General features: G+C 38.7%; 1 protein-coding gene across 3 annotated transcripts; it reads left to right on the top strand.

The window, feature by feature from the left end:
* The first annotated feature begins 894 nt into the window (after positions 1-894).
* Positions 895-20,258, top strand: LOC133854373 (thylakoid lumenal protein TL20.3, chloroplastic). 3 transcript variants are annotated; one of them, XM_062290554.1, is made up of 7 exons: positions 895-1,109; positions 1,209-1,404; positions 1,478-1,507; positions 1,664-1,767; positions 12,450-12,484; positions 12,571-12,699; positions 19,835-20,258. In XM_062290554.1, the coding sequence occupies exons 1-7, from the start codon at positions 998-1,000 to the stop codon at positions 20,024-20,026; spliced, it is 798 nt and encodes a 265-aa protein (XP_062146538.1). In that variant the 5' UTR covers positions 895-997; the 3' UTR covers positions 20,027-20,258. The 3 variants fall into 3 exon arrangements, with proteins under 3 accessions (XP_062146538.1, XP_062146537.1, XP_062146539.1); XM_062290553.1 differs by having other exon boundaries at positions 900-1,109; positions 1,661-1,767; XM_062290555.1 differs by having other exon boundaries at positions 965-1,109; positions 1,205-1,404; positions 1,661-1,767.
* The last annotated feature ends 293 nt before the right edge of the window (positions 20,259-20,551 follow it).

Below are 20,551 nucleotides of genomic sequence, written 5' to 3'. Positions count from 1 at the left end.
AAGACTTTTAATCTATTTTAAACTCCAAATATATTGTCACTAAGTATTTGATTCCTTTAAACCTAAATTGATGAATGTTTATGAATAAATATTTATATTTAGTTTATTAGGCCTTAAATCATATTTTAAGATATTTTATTCAATATTTTAAAATACAAGGCATTACATTAAGCGACACGTGTGCGTGCGTGCAATGGCTAGTATGTGTGCACTCAAAATCCAATTTAGTATATATAAGAGCAAGATAAATGCTTATAAAGCATACAAAAACTTATAGCTTTTCAACGTAGAACAAAGAATAATTGAGAAAATAGAGAGAAAGTTGAAATTTTGAAATTGGAGAGAAACTTAAATTTTTATGAAATAATTTTCTAACAGTTTTCATTGGCAGGTTGTAAAACAGTAGTTAAAATCTGACATAGCATTAGCCACGTAAGGGAGTAAGAAGATGAGAGTGAAGAGTAGTAGTGCTGCTAGCATTTCTCTTTAGTTATTTGTATAACTCGAACACAATTAAAAACAAAAAGTTAGACATATCAGTATTGTTGTATAATTATTGTACAGATAATATATCTCTTTTTTTTTTTTTTTTTTTTTTTTTTTTTTTATATATATATTTATTATTATTATTATTTTTTATGACACGGCGCTAAAAGCCTATTTTGATTTTTGACCGTAGTACACACTAAACCAACCTATCTGAGAAGTTAATCTATATATGACTACAGTCTACAGCTGAAGGAAAGTTTCGACTTTTGCAATTTTGAAAACAGTTTTTTTTTTTTGTTAAATAAATTTCTAAATTTCAGCGAGATAAAATGAGAAAATCCAAAGTTAGAATAAACGTGTATGCAGATCTACTGTAATTGTTCTTTGGCTCCTTGACACGTGGGAGGACGGCAAGAAAACCCAAAAGAAACATATCTTGTGTTGTCGTCTCAATTCTCAACCAATCCATTTGTTTTGCATCTTGTGCAAAAATAGAAGAAAACCGGCAATGGCACTCTCCTCCATCTCCCCATTATCCATAAAATCCCTCAACATTTCTTCATCAAATTCCAAGGTTTCAAAGCCCTTTGCCATAGTCTGTCAGCAAAATTCCTTTCGCGGTGAGTGCATCTATCTATTCTAGGCTCTACCATAGTAATAATAATTCACAGCAATCAACATGTAGTTCATAGCTCACTGAATTTTGCTTGAAAAGGAAGATTATTCTAGGCACTCGGTTGCCGACTCAGAATCTAAGAAATGGAGGAAACTGGTTTCCACTGCGATGGCAGCTGCCATTATTACTTTCAGCTCCAACAACATGTCCGCTCTTGCTGATCTCAACAAGTTTGAGGCAGCTACTCCAGGGGAGTTCGGGAGAGGTTCAGCAGCCCAATTTGGTTCTGCAGACCTCAGGTACGTTTCCTCCTCCTTTAAACTTCTGGGGTTCTGAAAGCAGTTAAAAAACTCTCTGTTTCTTGTTATGCAGGAAAGCAGTACATATGAATGAAAATTTCAGGTGATTTTACATCTCTACCTCTATTCCATGTTTTCTTTTCTTATTGTTGATTTATTACTCAGCAATGAAAAAATGTTGCAAAAATCAACTCAACACATAGTCAATTTCATGCTGCAAACATGGGTTTGTAATCAATTTGAATGACTGTTCCAGAAGAGCCAATTTCACGGCCGCGGATATGAGGGAATCTGATTTTAGTGGTTCAACATTCAATGGTGCATACCTCGAGAAAGCAGTTGCATACAAGGCAAATTTTTCAGGTAATCTCGTTGTCATTTTAACAATTTGTGTTATCGATAGGGAAAGAAAAGACTCTTGAATCGCTGAACGATAGACACAATAAATACATTAAGTAACAGAGCCATGCAAAAATAGAAATTGAGAGCTTTCAAGTTTCAAAATCATAAAAATAACTTCTTCTCTAAGAAGAAAATCGTAAATACTTAACACATGAAAAATTCCAAGTACTCCACCCATCTCTCCGCAAATTATATTAGTTACGTCTAGTCTACTAGATTTGAAGTTTCTTTCCTCCACGTAACATTTTGGTACAGTCATCAAAGCCTGCACTACAATATTGTGCACCAGAAGTTCCGAACCAGCAGGAATCATTTCTTGCACCTTATTCTTCATACTACCATACTCTAAAAGTTTATCCCTCATGTAAATCACCTTCCAACATTCAGAATCTTGGGACTTCAGCTTGGAGGGATGTAGATTAAACCCGAAAGTGCTTAAGATTTGAAGGTTCATTCCTCTTTTCCCTAGCCCTCCACAGAAATTTTGATGCAGCCATCAAAGCCTGCACTACCATCCTGTGTTCTGGAAGTTCCGAACTAGCAGGAACATTCTGACAGAGTACAGAGTCCATTTACCAACAGCCATGTTAATGTCTTCTAATTTTCAAGCAGTGTCGGTCATGCAAGTGTAGAACCCGAGTTACACGAAAAGTCTATCTGCAAAGGGAGTTCAATTTGCACGAATGATTGTTTCGCACTTCAACTCCGTGTACCAGAGTTGTCTTCCTGAAGATTCCTTATCAAGCCAAATGACGTTTTTGTATACTAGTCTCAAGTAGTTTTAGACTTGTATTGATTTTTCTTATCCTTAATTGGTCAGTCAGTAGTTCTTTTATCCTAATACCACTAGAATAAGTAGGTAGCCTATATAATGCTCTATACCCAAAAACAAAATTAATGAAAAGCTATATTTTCTAAACTATTTGCCTGTGTTTTGAGTGAGATATTTTTTTGGTGTGACAAACCTTGTTCCTTTTGCTTCTTATTACGTGTTTTTCCCTGGTGCTGCATCACATTCTCTTGCAGTTTATCCATACTTCCTCACTTAAAGTTTGTCCTTCATGTAACTCACATTTGAACGTTCGGAATCTTGGGCCTTCAGCTCAGGTTGACGCAGATTAGACTCGAAAGTGATAAACAATCTTTCTTTTCACTGCTTCTTATCAGAAGGTACAATTAAGATTGATGATTGCTCTGAAAAAGATCCCACCGAATGTGTGGATGCCAGTTTGTATTTATATTGATTAATGTACAAGATTATGCTAATCACTTTTCATCTAGAGTTATCCAACACAATTACTGAAGAGTTTAGATACAATCGAAACTATAGAGCTATTAGACATCAGATAATCACATTATCTCAAACTGTTTTGATTTATCCATCTTTATTCTTATCGGTTTGGCAATGAGGATTGGGAGATTGTGCTTCATTATGCCACCTCAATCGTAATGGAGGAGATGTATGTTGAGATTGGCCTGCAAACAACTAAATTTAGTAGAAACCAGAGGTTTAGTTAAAATATTGGCTATTTGATCCTTACTAGGGAAAAATGAACAACCAGTGTTTTGGCTGCAACTCGGTCTCGCACAAAGTGATAATCAATCTCTATGTGCTTGGTACGGGCACGAAAAACAGGATTAGAGGAAGGGCAAGTAGTTCCAATATTGTCACAGTAGAGAGTAGGAGCTACTTGAAGAGAGACACCAAGCTCACGAAGGAGAAATTGATTCCAACTAAGTTCAACTGAGGCAGTGGCCATGGCTTTGTATTCCGATTCCGTGCTTGATCGAGAGATGGTTGAGTGTTTCTTGGAACTCCATGATATCAGGTTGCGAGTCAGGTAGATGCAGTAGCCAGACATAGACTTCCTGTAATAAAGGTAGCCAACCTAATCAAAATTGGAGTAGGCAAAATGCTTCATGGAAGAGCATTTTTTATGAGCAAGGCATGAGCAATTGTCTACTTTAAGTAGCATAAGATCCTTTTAACAACTTACCAGTGAACATCATGTGGATCATGCATGAATTGAGCACCCTTATTCACAGCAAAAGTAATATTGAGCCTGGTAATAAAAAGGTACTACAATGCACCTACAATACTATTCGAGAAGGAAGTGCCCAAGAATTTGCTTAATGGACCCGAAGCTGATATGGGAGGGTTGATAGGCTTAGCATGAGACATATTTGTGTGACGAAGGATATCTGTAATATACCTCTGTTGTGACAGTAGAAGCCCATCAGAAAGTCTAGTGACTTCAATCCTTAAAAGTAAGCTTAAGGGACCAAGATCTTTAATGGGGAAGTCACTAGAGTGCAAGGTAATCAAGTGGTAAAGTACCTTAGACACACAGCATGTGGGTGTTGAGGATGCACAAAGCCAGGAGGTTGTGCCATATAAACAATCTCATTCAAATGGACATAGAGAAAGGCATTGCTTACATCAACTTATCGAATCTGCCAACCTGGAGATACAACAATAGAAAGTATTGTTAGAATTGTTATAGGCTTGATCACAGGGCTATAAGTCCCACCATAATCAACCCCCGGTTGTTGGTGGAAACCTTTGGCAACTAGGCATGCCTTGTAGCATTCCACACTTCCATCGGCTTTGTGCTTAATTCGAAACACCCATTTCGATCCAACAACATTCATAGAAGGTTTGTGAGGGACTAATGTCCAAGTTCCATTTTTTAAGAGTGCATTGAATTCTTCTACCATTGTTGTGCTCCAGGTTACATGTTTGATAGCTGAGTAGAAGGACATGGGCTCGACTTCATCAGAATCAAGTGTAGTAGTTAAGGCTTAAGGCAAGGGATACCGTATGGCTCCATCTGTGAAGGTTTTAGGTTAATTAATGTTATGTTGAGACTGTGTGATCATGTGGTGCGTGCGTGGAGGAGGCACTAGACCAGGCTCTTCGAGTGGTTGAGCAGAGGTAGGTGGGGACTTAGTAAGGGAAGTTTGAGATTGAATAGATGGTGGCACAAGCGAGGCAGGAACCAAAGACACTTGTGGGGACAATTGAGAAGTGCTATGACTGCTAGTTATGTGAATGCTAGATGGTAGAGAAGGTGAACTAGTGATGTGGTCTATTGTTTACCAAAATATATCAAAAATAATAATTACCACTCGCAATAGGACGAATCCTTGTAGGATAGGGCTATATTGAGGGTGTCGAACCTCAAGGACTGGAGGGGTATTGGTATCAAGTTTGTGAAGATTAAAAATAACTAAGGAAAAGATTGTTGAATTTGAAATTAACTAAAGTGCATAAAATAAAGATAAAAGAGAATTGAAATATAAGAGAGAGAAAGAGTAGAGTATTGACTTTACCACCATCCGCACATCAATGGTTAATCATATTTAATTAGAGAAATTCATTCTATGCATGCTATAAATAAACAAGAAGTTACCATATTAAAGAATAAGTATAATCCATCTTCGGTTGGCACGGACTGTCCACCTAATCATTAAGATGCGGTACGACCCGTCTTCCCTAGGTATGGATTAGCTACGTCTTTAATAGGATACATACAATCAATGGAAAAGTATAACCCATCTTCAATTGGTACGAATCGTCTACCTAACTTACACTAAACTAGGGTGCAGTACGATTCGTCTTCCCTAGGCATGGCCTATCTAATCCTCTTAATCACATGTCAATTAAACCCGTTGTATAATCATCATTCTCATAATCACAGAAAATAATAATGATTTGAGTTCAATAAAGGTAAAAAGCTTTTTAAGACAAGAGAAGAATTCTACCAATATTGATTATGAATTGAAGAACAATTGCATTAAAAGATGAAGAATAATATCACATTATAGCAATTTTCATAATTATACAACCAACATGCATAAACTAAAATTCTCTAAATTAAAATAGAATCAAACCATTGTGCTTGGATAAGGTTATATCAATACCTTACAAAGGTTTTTAGCCGTTCATGATGCTGCTGCGATGGCCTCCTGCCATGATTACTTCTCTTCAACTCTTCAAGCCTTCAAGAAATTTTTCTCTGAATTTGCTCTAGGTAGCAGTGTGTCTTTCTTCAATGTTTAGAGGCCTATTTATAGATATTAGGAGAGGCCTAGAAGCTCTTGGAATTCCATAAAAATCATCTCTTGAGTCTTCTTGTCCAAGTAGGAGATTGAAATTTCAATCCAAGTAGGAAAATGATTCCAAATTCGTCCAGAATTGCGGTCTTTTATTGCGAGACGATTTTGGCATAGTAAACTTCCAAATTAGGGTAAAGCTATTTCTAACATATTTGTTGCATTTTTTATTAGCTTTCCAACGCCACCAATTTCATTGCAATCCAATATTTGAGCCAAAAGTTATGATCAAAACACTGAAACATGTGCAGAATCCAAATTTGAATCCAATCCGATTTTGACTCTTAGTGTAGAAATTCTGATTTAATCCTTCACTTGATTTGATTAAATTTAACCACATCATATAGGTCTTCTATTATGATTGGTTAAGCTTAAACATATCTTGTAAGTCTTTTTTTTTTTTTTTTTTTTTTTTTTATAGGTAATAAACAAAATAGCATTAAAAAGCGTAAAAGACGCCCCTAAGCATACAAGAAGTGTACAAAAAGGACACCACAAAAAAAGAAAAAAAAAGAAAAAAAAGGAAGAACACCCGAAACACCCAAAAGAAGAATTCTACATCAAACCCCCAACTTCTTGCCCCTAACCGGGCTAGAACCCACTCCCCTAGCATCGAAAGTAACAGAACATTCTAGATTCTTGACCTCTCTTTTCTCCTTTTTCCTTTTTATCTCCTTAATCTTCTTAGAAGGGGAATCAGAGTCATAGCGCTCATCCTCAATCAAAGTCAAAAAATCCAGAAATCCCTTCTGATCAGATCCCACAAACGAAACCCCCATCGTGTGAAAACACGACCTACTATCTTTCACTACCCTAGGGTAAACAACAACACTTTCCTTCGGATCAATCCCCTTTGAAGATTCCCCCACATCAAAGACCCCAGATGACAAACCAAGTAACTGGGGGCACCCAAACACAGAGGAGAACGGCCTTGGCCACTGAGGAAACAAGACCCACTGAGGACCTCTGAACTTCACAAAAAGAGGAACCCCACCAAAACTCCTCACCAAGGCAGGGGCATCCGAATGCACCACTGCCTGCCGAAGGAGAGATCCTGTAGGAGCACCCAGAAGCAACGCCGACGGAAGCAAGCCCAGCACCGCCTGACGAGGCACCAGGCTCACCAAACTGAAATTCCTCAACGCCCGACCTCACCAAGACGGAGCCAGTCGACGGAAGAACCACTGCCTGCCGATGGATGAGCCCTGAACCGGAAAAACTTGAAACCATAGAAGACCGTACCCCAGAAGGAAGATCACTCAAAAGCACCGGAGGACGCAACACCGGCGTCCAAAGGGGGGGAAGAACGGTAGCCTGATTGACGGACTCGACCACTGGAACGAGCTGCCGATCCCTAGAACCAACCCCGGAATGTGACACACCCAGATCCACCCCAGGATCTGCTGCCGACGTCATGTTCGGCCAAAGAGCGCTCCCATGGACTTCCGCCGAACGCTGAAGACACCCCGGACCCGATCCTCGCCCCGAAATCGCACCAGAAACCGAAGACAGCTTATGGCCCGAAACAGCGTCCAACTTGGCATTGGGCTTAATCACTTTATCCCTAGCCTGAAACCCTTTAAAAACAGACTTAACCCTCTTAAGCACCCGGCCCGCCACAAAACCCACCCTACGTTTAAACCCAAACAAAGACTTAGAGCCCAACTTTTTCGAAAAGCCACAGGCCCAAACCAGCGCCTTGGAGAAGCGGCCCAGAATTTCAAAAACCTTCTCGAACACTCCAAACACGCCATCCCCTTGCAGAGAAACGTCACCCTCAACAGCTGAATCCTTGGACACGCCAGCCGGTCTACAGACACAACCTCGAGACCTGAAATGATCATCTACACGATGGTCCATACCCGAGGGGCCAACCGCTTGCTCCTCCAGAACGGAGCAATCTCTCACCTGACGGACCGCCCCCATCTTCATTCCCCGCAGCTGCGTCTTCTCCAAGTTGCACCTGACCGGCAAAGGCCAATCTCTAACAATCTTTGCTGCAACCCTATTTCCTGAGACGGTTGCTGCTGAACTCACCACCTCCGCAAACGATGGACGCCCTGTTCCTTTCCCCAGCTTAACGCCTGACGGAAAACCACCAGAGGAAGGTAGACTGCCAGAAGTCGGAGACCCAACCGTGGTTCCTAGAAAATCCAGAATTTTGCTCAGCTCCCCGGAAACACGGCTCCACCCTCTCCCGTCCCGACCTTCAGGAAAGAGAATACGTCCTCTTCGGCCTCCGTGGAAAATAGCTACCTCCAAGAACCGCCCAGACCTGTTTTCACCTCTCCGAGTGATGGTCGCCTTAGACCCCTCCCTAAAGGATTTAACGAAATCCTCGATCCCAGGATTACCCAAAACTTCTTCCACCCTCGACAGCATCCACGCAGTGCAGCTCAACCCGAAAACAGTAGAGCTTGAAAACCCTTTCCTCTTTTCCTCCACCCGAAGCTCGGTAGACCTTGTTTCCACCGAGAATCGGAAGGACTTCGCCTCCACAAAGAACCGGCTCTCCATCAGGCCGAAACCGACACCCCTACAGGCAAAGCATCCCTTCCAACAGAACGAAAAAATTAAACCCACCACCCAGGAAACTCCAAGAAAAGGCAAGAGAGAACGACGGAGAGACAGATGCTAAACATTGGCAGCAAAAGTCTCAGATATGCAAAATTTGGAGAAAATTCCTTTTGGTTCTAAATAAGCAGTCTTTAAGCCCAAAATCAATAGAATTAATTGGATCTTTATTTAAAACCTGAAAACAATAAAACAACACAAAATCAAACAAATAACAATGCCAAGGAATTAACATATGCAAGTTAAGGGGCTTGAATGTGCAACATTCAACGCTTATCACACCCCTAAACTTACATATTGCTAGTCCCTTGGCAATACAAAACAAGAGATAAAACTGAAAAACAACAAAATAAATCCTTCTTTCGTGGGATGTACGATTGCATTTAGCGTATGCAACAAGCCTTTTAAACCCTTAGGACTCCCTAGTGGACGAGTGAAGTCTCGTGAGGGTTTGCCAGAATTGATACCCACAAACATTATGGAAGATCATGTTATATATAAGATTGAAGTGTCACAAAAACAATGATTCTCATTCATTAGCGAGCTTAACAAAATAAACTCCATATTTACAATTTCAGGGAATTAAAAATTAAGCTACTAACATGGCATTATGAGATGTCACAAGATTCAATTAGTATAAAGTGAACTTAATACATAGTCATGGGGTTTCAAAAACTAATCTCAATCATGAATGGTTCAACACTCAAAATTCGTCGGACTCCCTATTATATAAAACAACCAAGGCATATATATTTATTATTATTATTATTATTATTATTATTATATATATGCAGGCTGTGCAATGCTTAGCTCCCTTAAGCTTTTTAATTGACCCATGTAACGAGTGTTAGGTCAATGACTCCCAAACCAGATGGTTTTAGGGCATTAGGTGTAAAACATCCTAAAGACTTACTAACTCGAGTCAAAAAGGTTACGAAGCTAAACTTAGCCATTTTATCAATCAAAGAAAACTTTCACTTTTTGACGTGAACACTCAATGCTTAATGAGGCAAGAGATCCGGTTACTCAGTGAAAAGTTCAAAGTGATCAATATTATTTTATTTTTCTTTCTTTATTTTTTAAATGCCAAGGTTATTCCTCCAATAAATTACCCAACTGCATCCAAGATATTGATAACAGGCATAACTGATTTCAAATTTCATACCCCACAGACTACGTGCTAGTGTGCTTGTGAGAATCAAATTGAAACAAGTAATATCTCATGCTGCCAAAGAAAATAACAAAACTTCTTAATTCCCTAGTCAAGTGATCATGTGTTCATCATGTTAAGCTCACCAATGAAATACAAATCAAAATTAAAGTTCAACCAAATACTTAAAAATAGCATGATCAGGCAGTCATAATATCTATAACAGGACAACAAAATGTTTTTCCCACTCCCAAACTTAAACGATACATTGTCCTCAATGTATAGATAGAGATACAATACTGGTTGGAAGGAAAAAAAAATGGGGCTGGTTGTACTCCCCCAAACTTCAACGCAAGAATGCTTGTCCTTCAAAAAACAAAGCACTACACCAGTTTTATAATAAGCATCAAGAAAATTAACAGGAGAAGTGTTAGTAAAGAGGGTTGCCTCCCATTAGCGCTAAGTTTAACGTCTTCAGCCAGATAAATCAGATCCACAAAGAAATCAAAAACGAGGAAGGATAAGAAAAACTCCTGGGATCCGTCAAATAGATGGAAGCAACATCTCCATTTTGTTTAATGCCCTTTATGTAGGGCTGCAATCATTGCCCTTGGTAACTTTATCATTTACCTTTTTGGACCACCGGGAAAGAATGTTACCTGGAAGCAGTAATCGAGACGTTCTGGATATGGCCAATGGAGGAACGTCGAGTTTGACAGTAGTGGGAAGCCAGCAATTTGCTTGGCCTATGGATTGCCCTGTATCACAATTATCCACCTTGATGTGCATCATACCAGCCTCGAAGGGATCTTTAGTAAGAATGCAAGGAGGGGGCTCTGCAACCAAGTTCTCTATGGAGTCTAGAAAGAAGCACTCAGCTTTATCCGGTGGTTGCTGAAAGGTATGGAATATGTTCAATTTTACCTTCAGATTCCCAAATCTGATCTTCATAATTCCAGTCCTACAATTTATGTTTGCATTAGCTGTAGCTAAGAAAGGGCGACCGAGGATTACAGGGATCATCTTTGTGGGATTAGCCACAGGTTCAGTATCAAGAACAATGAAGTCCATGGGAAAACAGAAATTGTCGACTTGGATAATAACATTCTCGACTTTGGGCTCCTCTAGTTTAGGGAGGAGCCCAAAGTTAAGATAGGAGGTCTGGTTGGGAAGCGGTCACGTATAGGTACGTGTCAGAGTTAGATGTACAATTACTGTATCGGATTATGTGAGTATTATTGCTTTGTTAGTTAGCTTTGTCTTCTGAATAGTGGATTTCCTGAGTTTGGCTACCTCAGAGTGATTTTTCTCTTTGTTGGTAAAGGGTTTTCACTTCGTCAACACATACATAGGAGTCACATATTATATTTTTCAGTAGGGAACCAACTGAGCTCTCCATAACAAATAATTTTCCCGTGACAACTTAATGGTGATTAAGTGATTGAGATTGATAAGGGGGTAGGGAAGGCAGCAGTGGTGGAGATTCGAATTGTGAGATTGAGTGGCAGAGGAAGAAGGATTGGTGGAAGTCATAGAGGAGACGTTTGTCTTAAAGGAGCTCTGATACCATTACTCAAGTCTTGGATGGGTTTCAATGAATTCCAGTTGGTGCATCTTTTCTGAGTAGAATCTATGAGCTCCTTTTGATTGAACTATTTGAAGGTGAGGTTGGAAGATGGGATTTACTGAGTGCTTCCTGCTTCTGCCTCCAATTTCTGATCCTGGTGGTCCTTGTTATTTTCTTAGTAGAAGGTTGTTAACTTGTTATGAACTCTTGGAACACATTCAGTCTCACAGGCAAATTTCTGGGCAGAATGGGGTAGCTCTACTAGTTAATCATGGAGGAGATGTTTGTCTTAAAGGAGCTCTGAACATACAATTAAGATTGATGATTGCTGTGAAATAGACCACACTAAATATGTGGAGCTTTTGTTCCACAAAATGGAGGGAAGCTTTGAGTTGCCGAAGTTTCTTCTCCGAGGTGGCCGCATATGTTTACAATTGACGCAGGGGTCTTTGCCTCATCTTTCTTTTTACAATTTAGTAGTTTAATGCTCTAAAGTAATAAGGGCCTTTGCCTTTGGCAACCCAACTCGCATAGGTTCCACTGTTGCTAACCCTGTCTTTGGGGTCGGTCTACACCATGCACTTTAGGGGCAAACCATCAACAGCCCTTAGGAAAATCATGGCAAACCGTAATCTGTGCCGCTTATACTTGTTGGGAACAAGAGAAGCACATCGCCTGTCTTCTCATCGGTCTTTTTAAACTCACTTTAGGAAAACTACCACTGATTTGCAGAACCATTCTCTGAATATTCAAGATTCCAACACTGAATATATTAATGGCCTTTTCCAATTCAAATTCCCATAGACAATCAGAGGATAAAAGAACGTGAGAACAAAGTCTCAAAGGCATAATTTCTAGCATTGCAAAAGAAAATCCGCAAGGCCAAAGCCAAAAAGTTACAATTGAGTAAAGAGTAGTATCAGCAAAATAAGCCACCGTTTTTCAATTCATAATTACATAAAAAGAAAAAATCGAACTGACCTAGACACCTAGTCGGTTAGGATTCTGCTTTTCTGGTTAGACCAGAAATTATATCTATTTTTGTATGCTTTCTATTCTTCTAGGGTCTGAGTTGATCTGGAATTAGGATTTAGGATCCCAAGGATATATTTATTTTTAGAAGTAAATTAGGGATGGATGTCTATGGGCCTGGACGGTCCAACATTTTTAATGTTTTTTTGAGTAATCAATTGGTTTCTGGAGTAATTTTTAATTTTCTTCTTTCATTTGGCTCAGGTGCTGATTTGAGCGACACGTTGATGGACCGCATGGTAAAGCATATCAAATTACTTTTTCTGCAAATTGAACTAAAAATGAGTATTGTTGATTAAAAATTATAAAGGATTATATGATTTAGGTCTTGAATGAAGCCAATCTCACAAATGCCGTGCTCGTTAGAACGGTTCTCACCCGTAGTGACCTCGGGGGTGCCGTCATTGAAGGTGCTGACTTCAGTGATGCTGTTCTGGATCTTCCACAGAAGCAGGTATATAATTCTATACAATATTACGTATTGATAGTTGTTCTATGATGTCATATTTCCAGTGATGGCCTCCTTTGGTAATGGTTTTGAAAACGCCTTTCTATTTTCAAAACCTCATACCAAAAAAATACTTTCGAAAATCATTATCAAAATTTAATCTTGTGATTTATTAGTATGGAGTATTGCTCTTGATTTCAAATTCATGGTACGCAACCTTCTGCAAGTGCCGCCTTAAGGGCTCTTCATTTGGAACATTTTTTAGCTAAGTGAAGAGCAACCATGTGAAACACAACAGTAAGCCCCATAGATTTCATAATTGCAACCTTGTGCCTTTTCTTTTTCTTAATTATTGATTTATTTATAGGAATTGCTTATATTACAAATTCAAGCATTACTAAGGCTACCGGGGTGTCATTTATTTATTTATTTTTAAATTAGGAAAGCATCTAAGTTTCAAGGTACAAACCTCCTCCATGTGCTTTGCGAAATCGCGAAGCCCATCACACCATAGATCGTAATAAGAGCTTATATTAGAGTGGTTAAAGAGGTATTTCAAGAAGAGGAAGCAAGGGTCATTTGTCAGATATCCTTAAGCCCAAGCCAGCAACAAGATTTATTGATATGGAGAGGCACTTCAATCAAGTGGAGAATTTCTGTAAGGAGTGTGCATATCATTCATTTGGAGATGGAAATTCAATCCGTTAGGCGCGGAGGGAGATTGGGTATGGAAGGTGATTTTGAATTTAAAATACCAAACACAGTGAAAATGTTTTTGTAGAGAGCATGTAACAATCTCCTCCCAACAAAAGAGAATCTATTTCGGATAGGTATAGTATCAGACTTGCAATGCCCTATTTGTGGAATGGAAGTGGAGACAACTAAACATATATTGTGGAGTTGCTCTTCTGCTTGGGATGTTTGGGGGATTGGGTACAAAGAGGAGCAAAAAAGCTATTGTGAGGACCCTAATTTTTTTATGTGGTAGAGGAGATGCTAGAAAAATGCGGCATTGAGGAAGTTGAATTATTTGGCAGTGGTAGCAAGGAAAATATGGTTTAGAAGGAATGCAGTGGTACATAGGGGAGACTTTATCCATCCAAACCAAGTTTTCCGAGAAGCTCTGGACTCTCTTGATGAGTTTATGGAAGTAAATTCAAAAGAAGATGAAGGAGCGGAAGACAAACAAGAAGTTGTGCAATTAAAATGGAAGAATTCTCCTACAGGTATGATTAAAGCTAATTGGGATGTAGCAATGGATAAAATTAAGGGGTCTATAGGCTTTGGAAATATAGCGTGGGACTCTGAAGGTTTTGTATTAGCCACACAGAGCACAACAAAAAATATATTAGTAGAGTCGGTAGAAGCAGAATCCTTGGCAGCGTTACATGCAGCAGAGTTTATTAGGGAAATGGGTTTTCAGGAGATTATATTAGAGGAAGATGTTGTACACATTGTGAATACTGTAAAGGCAAGTCGTAAAAATTGGAGTTAATATGGCCATATTGTGGATGGGATTAGAGTTGCTTTGAATAAGTTGAGATAAAGCGGGAGGCCAATTTTGCATTTCATGGTTTAGTCAAAGTAGCAGTCAACCATATCGTAGATCAAGTTTGGCTAGAATAAATACCGAACTATCTTTCTGATGTTATAATAAGGGAGCAAAACGATCTTTGTTGATGTTGATTAATAAATTTCGAGAGTTATGTTAAAAAAAAAAAATAATAATAATAATTTGTCATGTAATTGCAAAACAACTAAGCCATGTCCTACCTCTTTCTCTCTTCAATCCGAGCCTCTAACCTTAGTTATAGCAACACTTGCTATTAACCACCAGGACGAAAAAGAAGGCTCGTTAAGGCATGTCCTGCCGGAATATTAAGCATGCTTCATATCAGGGAAGCATACTTGATATTATGCATTAGTTGTCTTAGCCCTGAGTAACAAAGCTCACAAGCAAGAGGTTAAGACCATACATATATGAAGGGGTCAAGCTTGCTCACATGAGAACTAGGTTATTGTTGGGACCAAAAGTCGAACCTTATAGCTACCAGGGCTAATAAACAACTACACACACCCATTAATCCTCTTTAATTCAGACAATAATAAGCACTTAAGTCCATTTGGCATTTCAAATTTTTCCGCAATGAAAGAAGCTCTTTCTATGAGCACTTCAGAGACAAATATTTTTTAAATGTTGTGTTTGCTTTTGCTTTTGACATTTTTTATTTTATTTTTGTAAACACCTAATCTTTGATCACATTTTTCTTTGTTATTGAAAGAGGTGATATAATAGGTATTTCGTCTCAGGTTTGACTGCGAGTGGTCAATTTGGTCTTAGGAATTACCAGTTCTACACACAAGGTTGCCAACCAAACCTCACACATGTAGCCAAACCTCAAGCTTGTGAACAAAGTGTGCATGAAAAATTTCAACATGGCTTAATCAAACCAATTAACAAGTGCAAACATATAAAAATCACTATTCATCATATAAATCAATTCCCAGGCAAAAATGGTACACATCATGACACGAAGAGTGAACCAATTAATGAGAGACATGTGGAAATTAAGATACTTAAGAAAAGTGCGTAAGAGTAAGGTCTCCTCTCAACAAATTTTTTTTTTGCGCACGCGCACACACACATATATATAATACAGTGCGAACAACTAAGCAAAAGGGAAAAAGCAACAACAAAACAAATGAAGTGCACAAAAAATGCATGTCCTAGGATGTATGAAGAAATGCATGCACCACAATCCTAACCATGCTACCATCTACCTACACTAAGTAGGTCCCTTACCATCCTCAAGCTTGTCCAATCGAATGACAATGTTCTTCATCTTAAAGACGAGATTCTCAATATCATTCCTAGGAGGGATGGTTGCTTTCCTAGGAGGGGTGGTCATTTTCATAGGGGTCCTAGACCTAAGAAGAAGACACTGGAGTCGTATGTGACCAACTTTTCCATAGAGGTGGCAAGTAGGGACATGCATTGGAGAAGGTTGTCTACTGTGAGGGTTAAAACCCTTAACCTTGGACCTATTGTCCACAAACAATAATCCCTTCCTCTTATCAACTACTTCCAGAGCAACTTTTGGAACAACACCATCTATACAAGTGGGGGGAACAAATTTATTTTTCCCTCAATGACAAGTGTGGTTTTTGAAGATGAAGTGTTTAGGTCAAAACCAAGTCCACACTTGTCACCATAGGGCTTTTGAACTCAAAATATGTCAATTTTAGCATTGAGAGAGTCCATAGGATAATCAAACTTAGAGGCTTCCTTGACATCCTCTAAATCATTGTTCTCAACTTTCAAAGAATCCAAAGCAGCATTAACATCAAACAATTGACTACACAAGGATTCTTTCTTAACCTCAGCTTTCCAAATTTTTAAGGAGTTTTTTGTTCAATTTTTTCTGTTTCTCACATTCCTTAAAAAGTTTTTTATAGGCCTCTAGAAGATTGAGACCACAATCAGAGTCATCTTGTGAATCCTCATCACAAGAATCAGCAAGCACCGAAGGATCACCATCCGAGGTGCCATCAATACTTTCCAAAGTGGTTGGAAAGGTCATGGAACTAACATTCTTTTCTTTAGAGTCCTTGGAGTCATCAAACTTAGACTTGTCACTCAAAGAGGCATTCATGGCTTGCCCCTTTAAATTATTTATATTAGGACACTAAGTCCTAATATGCCCAAAACCCGAGCACTTAAAACATTGAACGCCCTCAGTATTCTTGTCTTTCCTGGGCCTAAAACTCTTGCTATGGGCGTCTCCTGGGAAATCACCCTTTGAAGAATCAGCAAAAGAGGTCCTACTTGACTCCTTAGAAGTTTTGAGGAACTTATGAAATTTCCGTGTCAACAAGGACTCAGAATTAGAAGAATCATCACCAGAGGACTTAACAACAATAGCCTTCTCTTTTCTAGAGGACCTCAGCCAAATTCTTCATCTTTGGCTAAGGGAATGACATCTCATATGTTTGGAGAGAATCAACAATCTCTTCAACCTTCATCGCATCAACATCCTTGCTTTCCCCAATAACGGTGACTTTGGGTATGAACCTCTCAGGTAGGCACCGCAAGATTTTTCTAAGAATCTTGTTGTCAAAAATCCTTTCATCGAGACTAAAACTTTAGTTGATGATATCGTTTATTTGAGCATAAAACTCATCAAACTTTTTGTCCTCTTTCATTTTAATCTCCTCAAACCTAGATGCTAGCATCTGAAGTTTGGAAGACTTGAACCCCCTTACCTTAGTACCTTCATGGGTAACACGGAGATATCCCATGGATCCTTTGCCACCTCACAGTTAGAGATGCGTTGGAACTCTTTACATGAAACAACCATTAAGATGGCGTTAAGCCCCTTGTTATTCCAATTACAAGCGACATTGTCCTCCTTCGGCCAATCTTCATACGCTTCTTCGGGGTGTTTCCAACCCGTCTCGATAGTCAACCAAACATTCTCGTTTAGTGACTCAAGGAAAGCTCTCATACAAACTTTCCAATAGGTGTAGTTTCTCCCATCAAAGAAGGGAGGAACATTCAAGGAAAGAGCTTGTTCCATGACGATAGAGGGTCATAAAACACGCTCAGGACGCGAGTCCAACAATGAGTGAACCTGCTCTGATATCAATTGAAAGGACCAGATACAACTCCTCAATGGCATCAAGCACAATAAAACAGTGAATAAAGAAATAAAAAATACTGTTTAAACATAAACCATAATAAACACACAACCACAAATCAACAAGGACTTTTGGTTAGGAAATGGAAATCCTTTGACACCTCAAAGGTAAAACTACTCTGGGACAGCTAAACCTAATGGAATACTTCACGAGAAAAGTCCAAAGTATAGACGTAGACACTTACAACCCTTTGTAACGCTAAGACTCTGTACAAACAAGCTCCTCACTTGCCTCTGTTCCAACTCCTTGTTGGCGAATCTTCTTCTACGTGAAATCCTTACCGATCCACCGATAGACCTCAAAACAGTTGAAGGAATTGTATGGTTTGGTTTGAACAAACTCTACTCCAAGAGAGAGAAAGGTACAAACGCTTTACACAGTACCCTCTTGGCACACCAATGGTGAAGCTAAGCAAATCCTCACATGAGGTTCTAAGACTCAAGAATAGTCTATGCTTCACGCATCACGATGGAGAGACTATTCTATTTATAGGGAAGGGGAAAAGGCACCAGCAACGTGTAGAAAAATTGGAATTTTACAAGCATTTTTCCCCATGGCTTAAGGACAGTCCAAATCCGTTGGCCCGGTAACTAGGGTTTCATTGCTAATTTTTCTGACAAACCCAACTGCGTCAGCACGACCAAGTGACGGGCCAGGTGAGAAAACTTTCTATTCTAGCAATTGTCAGCACGACAAGGTGACGGTCCCAAGTGACAGAACTCTCTGTGCTAGCAAACGTCAGCATGTCAAGGTGACGGTGCTGGTAACTAAATTATCTGGCAGTCCAAAAGTTAGCATGTCTAGGCGACAAAACTTCTAGTTGATCTTCAAGGTTTTTATCACAACATCCGTAAGCACGGTCTAGTGACGGGCAGGTGACAGAATGACAAAAAAAAAAAAAAAAAAAACTTAACGACTTAACTTTTTATACCAAAAGACTTGGGTGCTGAAAACATTTTACAACCCAAGTTTTGATCATCGAATAAGACAAATTTCTAAGACCTAAAATATATAACCAATATGGGACTTCCACTATTTGATAAGAACATTATCAGCAAACGCCCTAAATCTCTTTCCATAAATGTAGGAAAAATCTCCAAAAACTCACCTGGAGCAGATTCCCTTTCCCTTCCCTAAACAAGGGAAAGCGACAATGCTGCCCAAGATTTAGGGGAGCACTTTAACTTCCCTTATCCTTATTTTATTCAAAAATGCTTTCTCTTTTCTCTCTTTCCTTTTTCTTCCCCTAGCATTGATTTGAAAGAATATTTAAATGGTGTAGAAAAAGGATAAGGGAAGCTATTTTAGAGTGTATTTGAATAAAGAAGCAAAAAGTAGCTTAGTTTCCTAAATTTAATGAGAATCTAAGAGAAGCTGCTGGGAGTGCTCTAACATTTGTTACGACTTATGAAAACGCTAGCCACATTTATGCTATACCTCAAAGGATTAGTCGAAATTATAATTTGAACTCCCTAGCGTTACTTATATAGATAGCACAATCTAACCTGGTATATAACTAATGTTTGGCTACCCACATATGCTTCCAAACAAGAGCTTCGGCTTGATTTTTGGTAGCTGCGCCTTCCGTTTTGATTCACTTGCATGATTAGCAGTTTCAGTAGCTCATTGAGGGTACCTTCTTTACCGAAAAAGCTAGCAAAGCATATAACCAAATTGTAGCATCTCTAACTAAATATGATCATCATTTTCGTTGTAACAACACTTCTTATTAGGCCCCCAAAAGAATTTGCAATACTGAAAGTTACTTCAATAATTAGATATAGTCAGAGATTTGGCGGGTATGAAAGTATTCCTATAAGAAGCCATCGTGAATATATATCCTGGATTGAATCTTTGTAAAGGACCCTGAAACTGATTCGAGTTTTTGTATGATGATGGCTGAAAGAATGAATCCAAAGTATCTGTGGGTGCATGACCCCAAAGGATGTTATGTAGGAGTCTTTCAATTAAACAAGCAATAATCATTAAACAGCTCATGGATTTTGGACTGCTATAGTTATATATAGCAGCGGTTCACAGAATGCAAAAGATTTGACTTTTGAAACCTGGATATGGAAGCACTTGATCATCTTAGTAAAAAGGCCAAGAAAAGTAAAAGACTAGATAATCTCAGAAATATCAGCATGCTGTGTTGGATTATTCATACAAGGTTAAACAGTGAGACATTCTTTTCTGGACGATTCTGTTGCTATGTGACTTTTCGTACAGAATTTGAGGAACTTGATTAACCTCACAAAATTTTTGTTTGCATTTACTAAATATCCAAAGTATCGTACATCTGGCCCCTTCGGTTAATATTTCCCGTGGATTAACATATAGTTGTTTCCTTATGTGATTGACTTTATAATACATGCAATGATTACTCACTTCATTTAGCATTTGTAATGAATCTTTGGGTTTTTTTTTTTTTTTCTTCATGTAGGCTCTTTGCAAGTATGCAAGTGGCACCAATCCTGTTACAGGGGTTAGCACCAGAGTAAGCTTAGGTTGTGGAAACAGTCGACGCAATGCCTATGGTACTCCATCTTCTCCATTGTTAAGTGCTCCACCACAGAAACTGCTCAATAGGGATGGTTTCTGTGACGACGACACTGGTCTTTGTGAGGCAAAATAATATCAAGACTTGGTAATTATAGGGACTGACATTGGTTTAGGCGTATAAAGATCCATGTGGTTTCTATAACTATGTATAACATATGGAAGAAGATGATGAATTTATTTGTATAAAGTTTTGAACAAATATGCATAGAACACTTCTGTATAACTTCTCTATAATCGCCACAGTAGATTAATTTGCACAAATAATCATTCACCATATCATTAAGTACACATCACATCAGTTTTAATCTCATGCCAATCATGCATTCTAAAATATCTTCTTTGCTAGTGGTGTTGCAATCTCAATCTCTGTAAACATGTGGGAATTGCGAGTCCATTTCCCAGTAAGCTATTTCTCCCAACCAAAATTGTGTGTGAAATGAACCCGTATTTTTTTTTTTTTTTTTTTTTTCTCTTTTTTTGTTTATCAAAGTCATTTAAGAATAAATGCTAGTTCTCAAAATCAAAGGTTAACTTTTCTTTTAAAGTAAATGCATTATTTTAGAAAAGTGTCATGACAAAACGACCTTGGTGGAAATGT

The sequence above is a fragment of the Alnus glutinosa genome, chromosome 13 (genome assembly GCF_958979055.1).
Source record: "Alnus glutinosa chromosome 13, dhAlnGlut1.1, whole genome shotgun sequence".
NCBI lineage: Eukaryota > Viridiplantae > Streptophyta > Magnoliopsida > Fagales > Betulaceae > Alnus > Alnus glutinosa.
The sequence above is the reverse complement of the archived record's forward strand: the minus strand, read 5'-3'. Positions and strand labels throughout refer to the sequence as shown.

Coding starts and splice junctions, on each gene's coding strand:
- LOC133854373 (XM_062290553.1), top strand. CDS start 998: ATGGCACTCTCCTCCATCTCCCCATTATCCATAAAATCCCTCAACATT. Junction 1,405..1,477: donor TTTGGTTCTGCAGACCTCAG/GTACGTTTCCTC, acceptor CTTGTTATGCAG/GAAAGCAGTACATATGAATG. Junction 12,485..12,570: donor ACACGTTGATGGACCGCATG/GTAAAGCATATC, acceptor TATATGATTTAG/GTCTTGAATGAAGCCAATCT.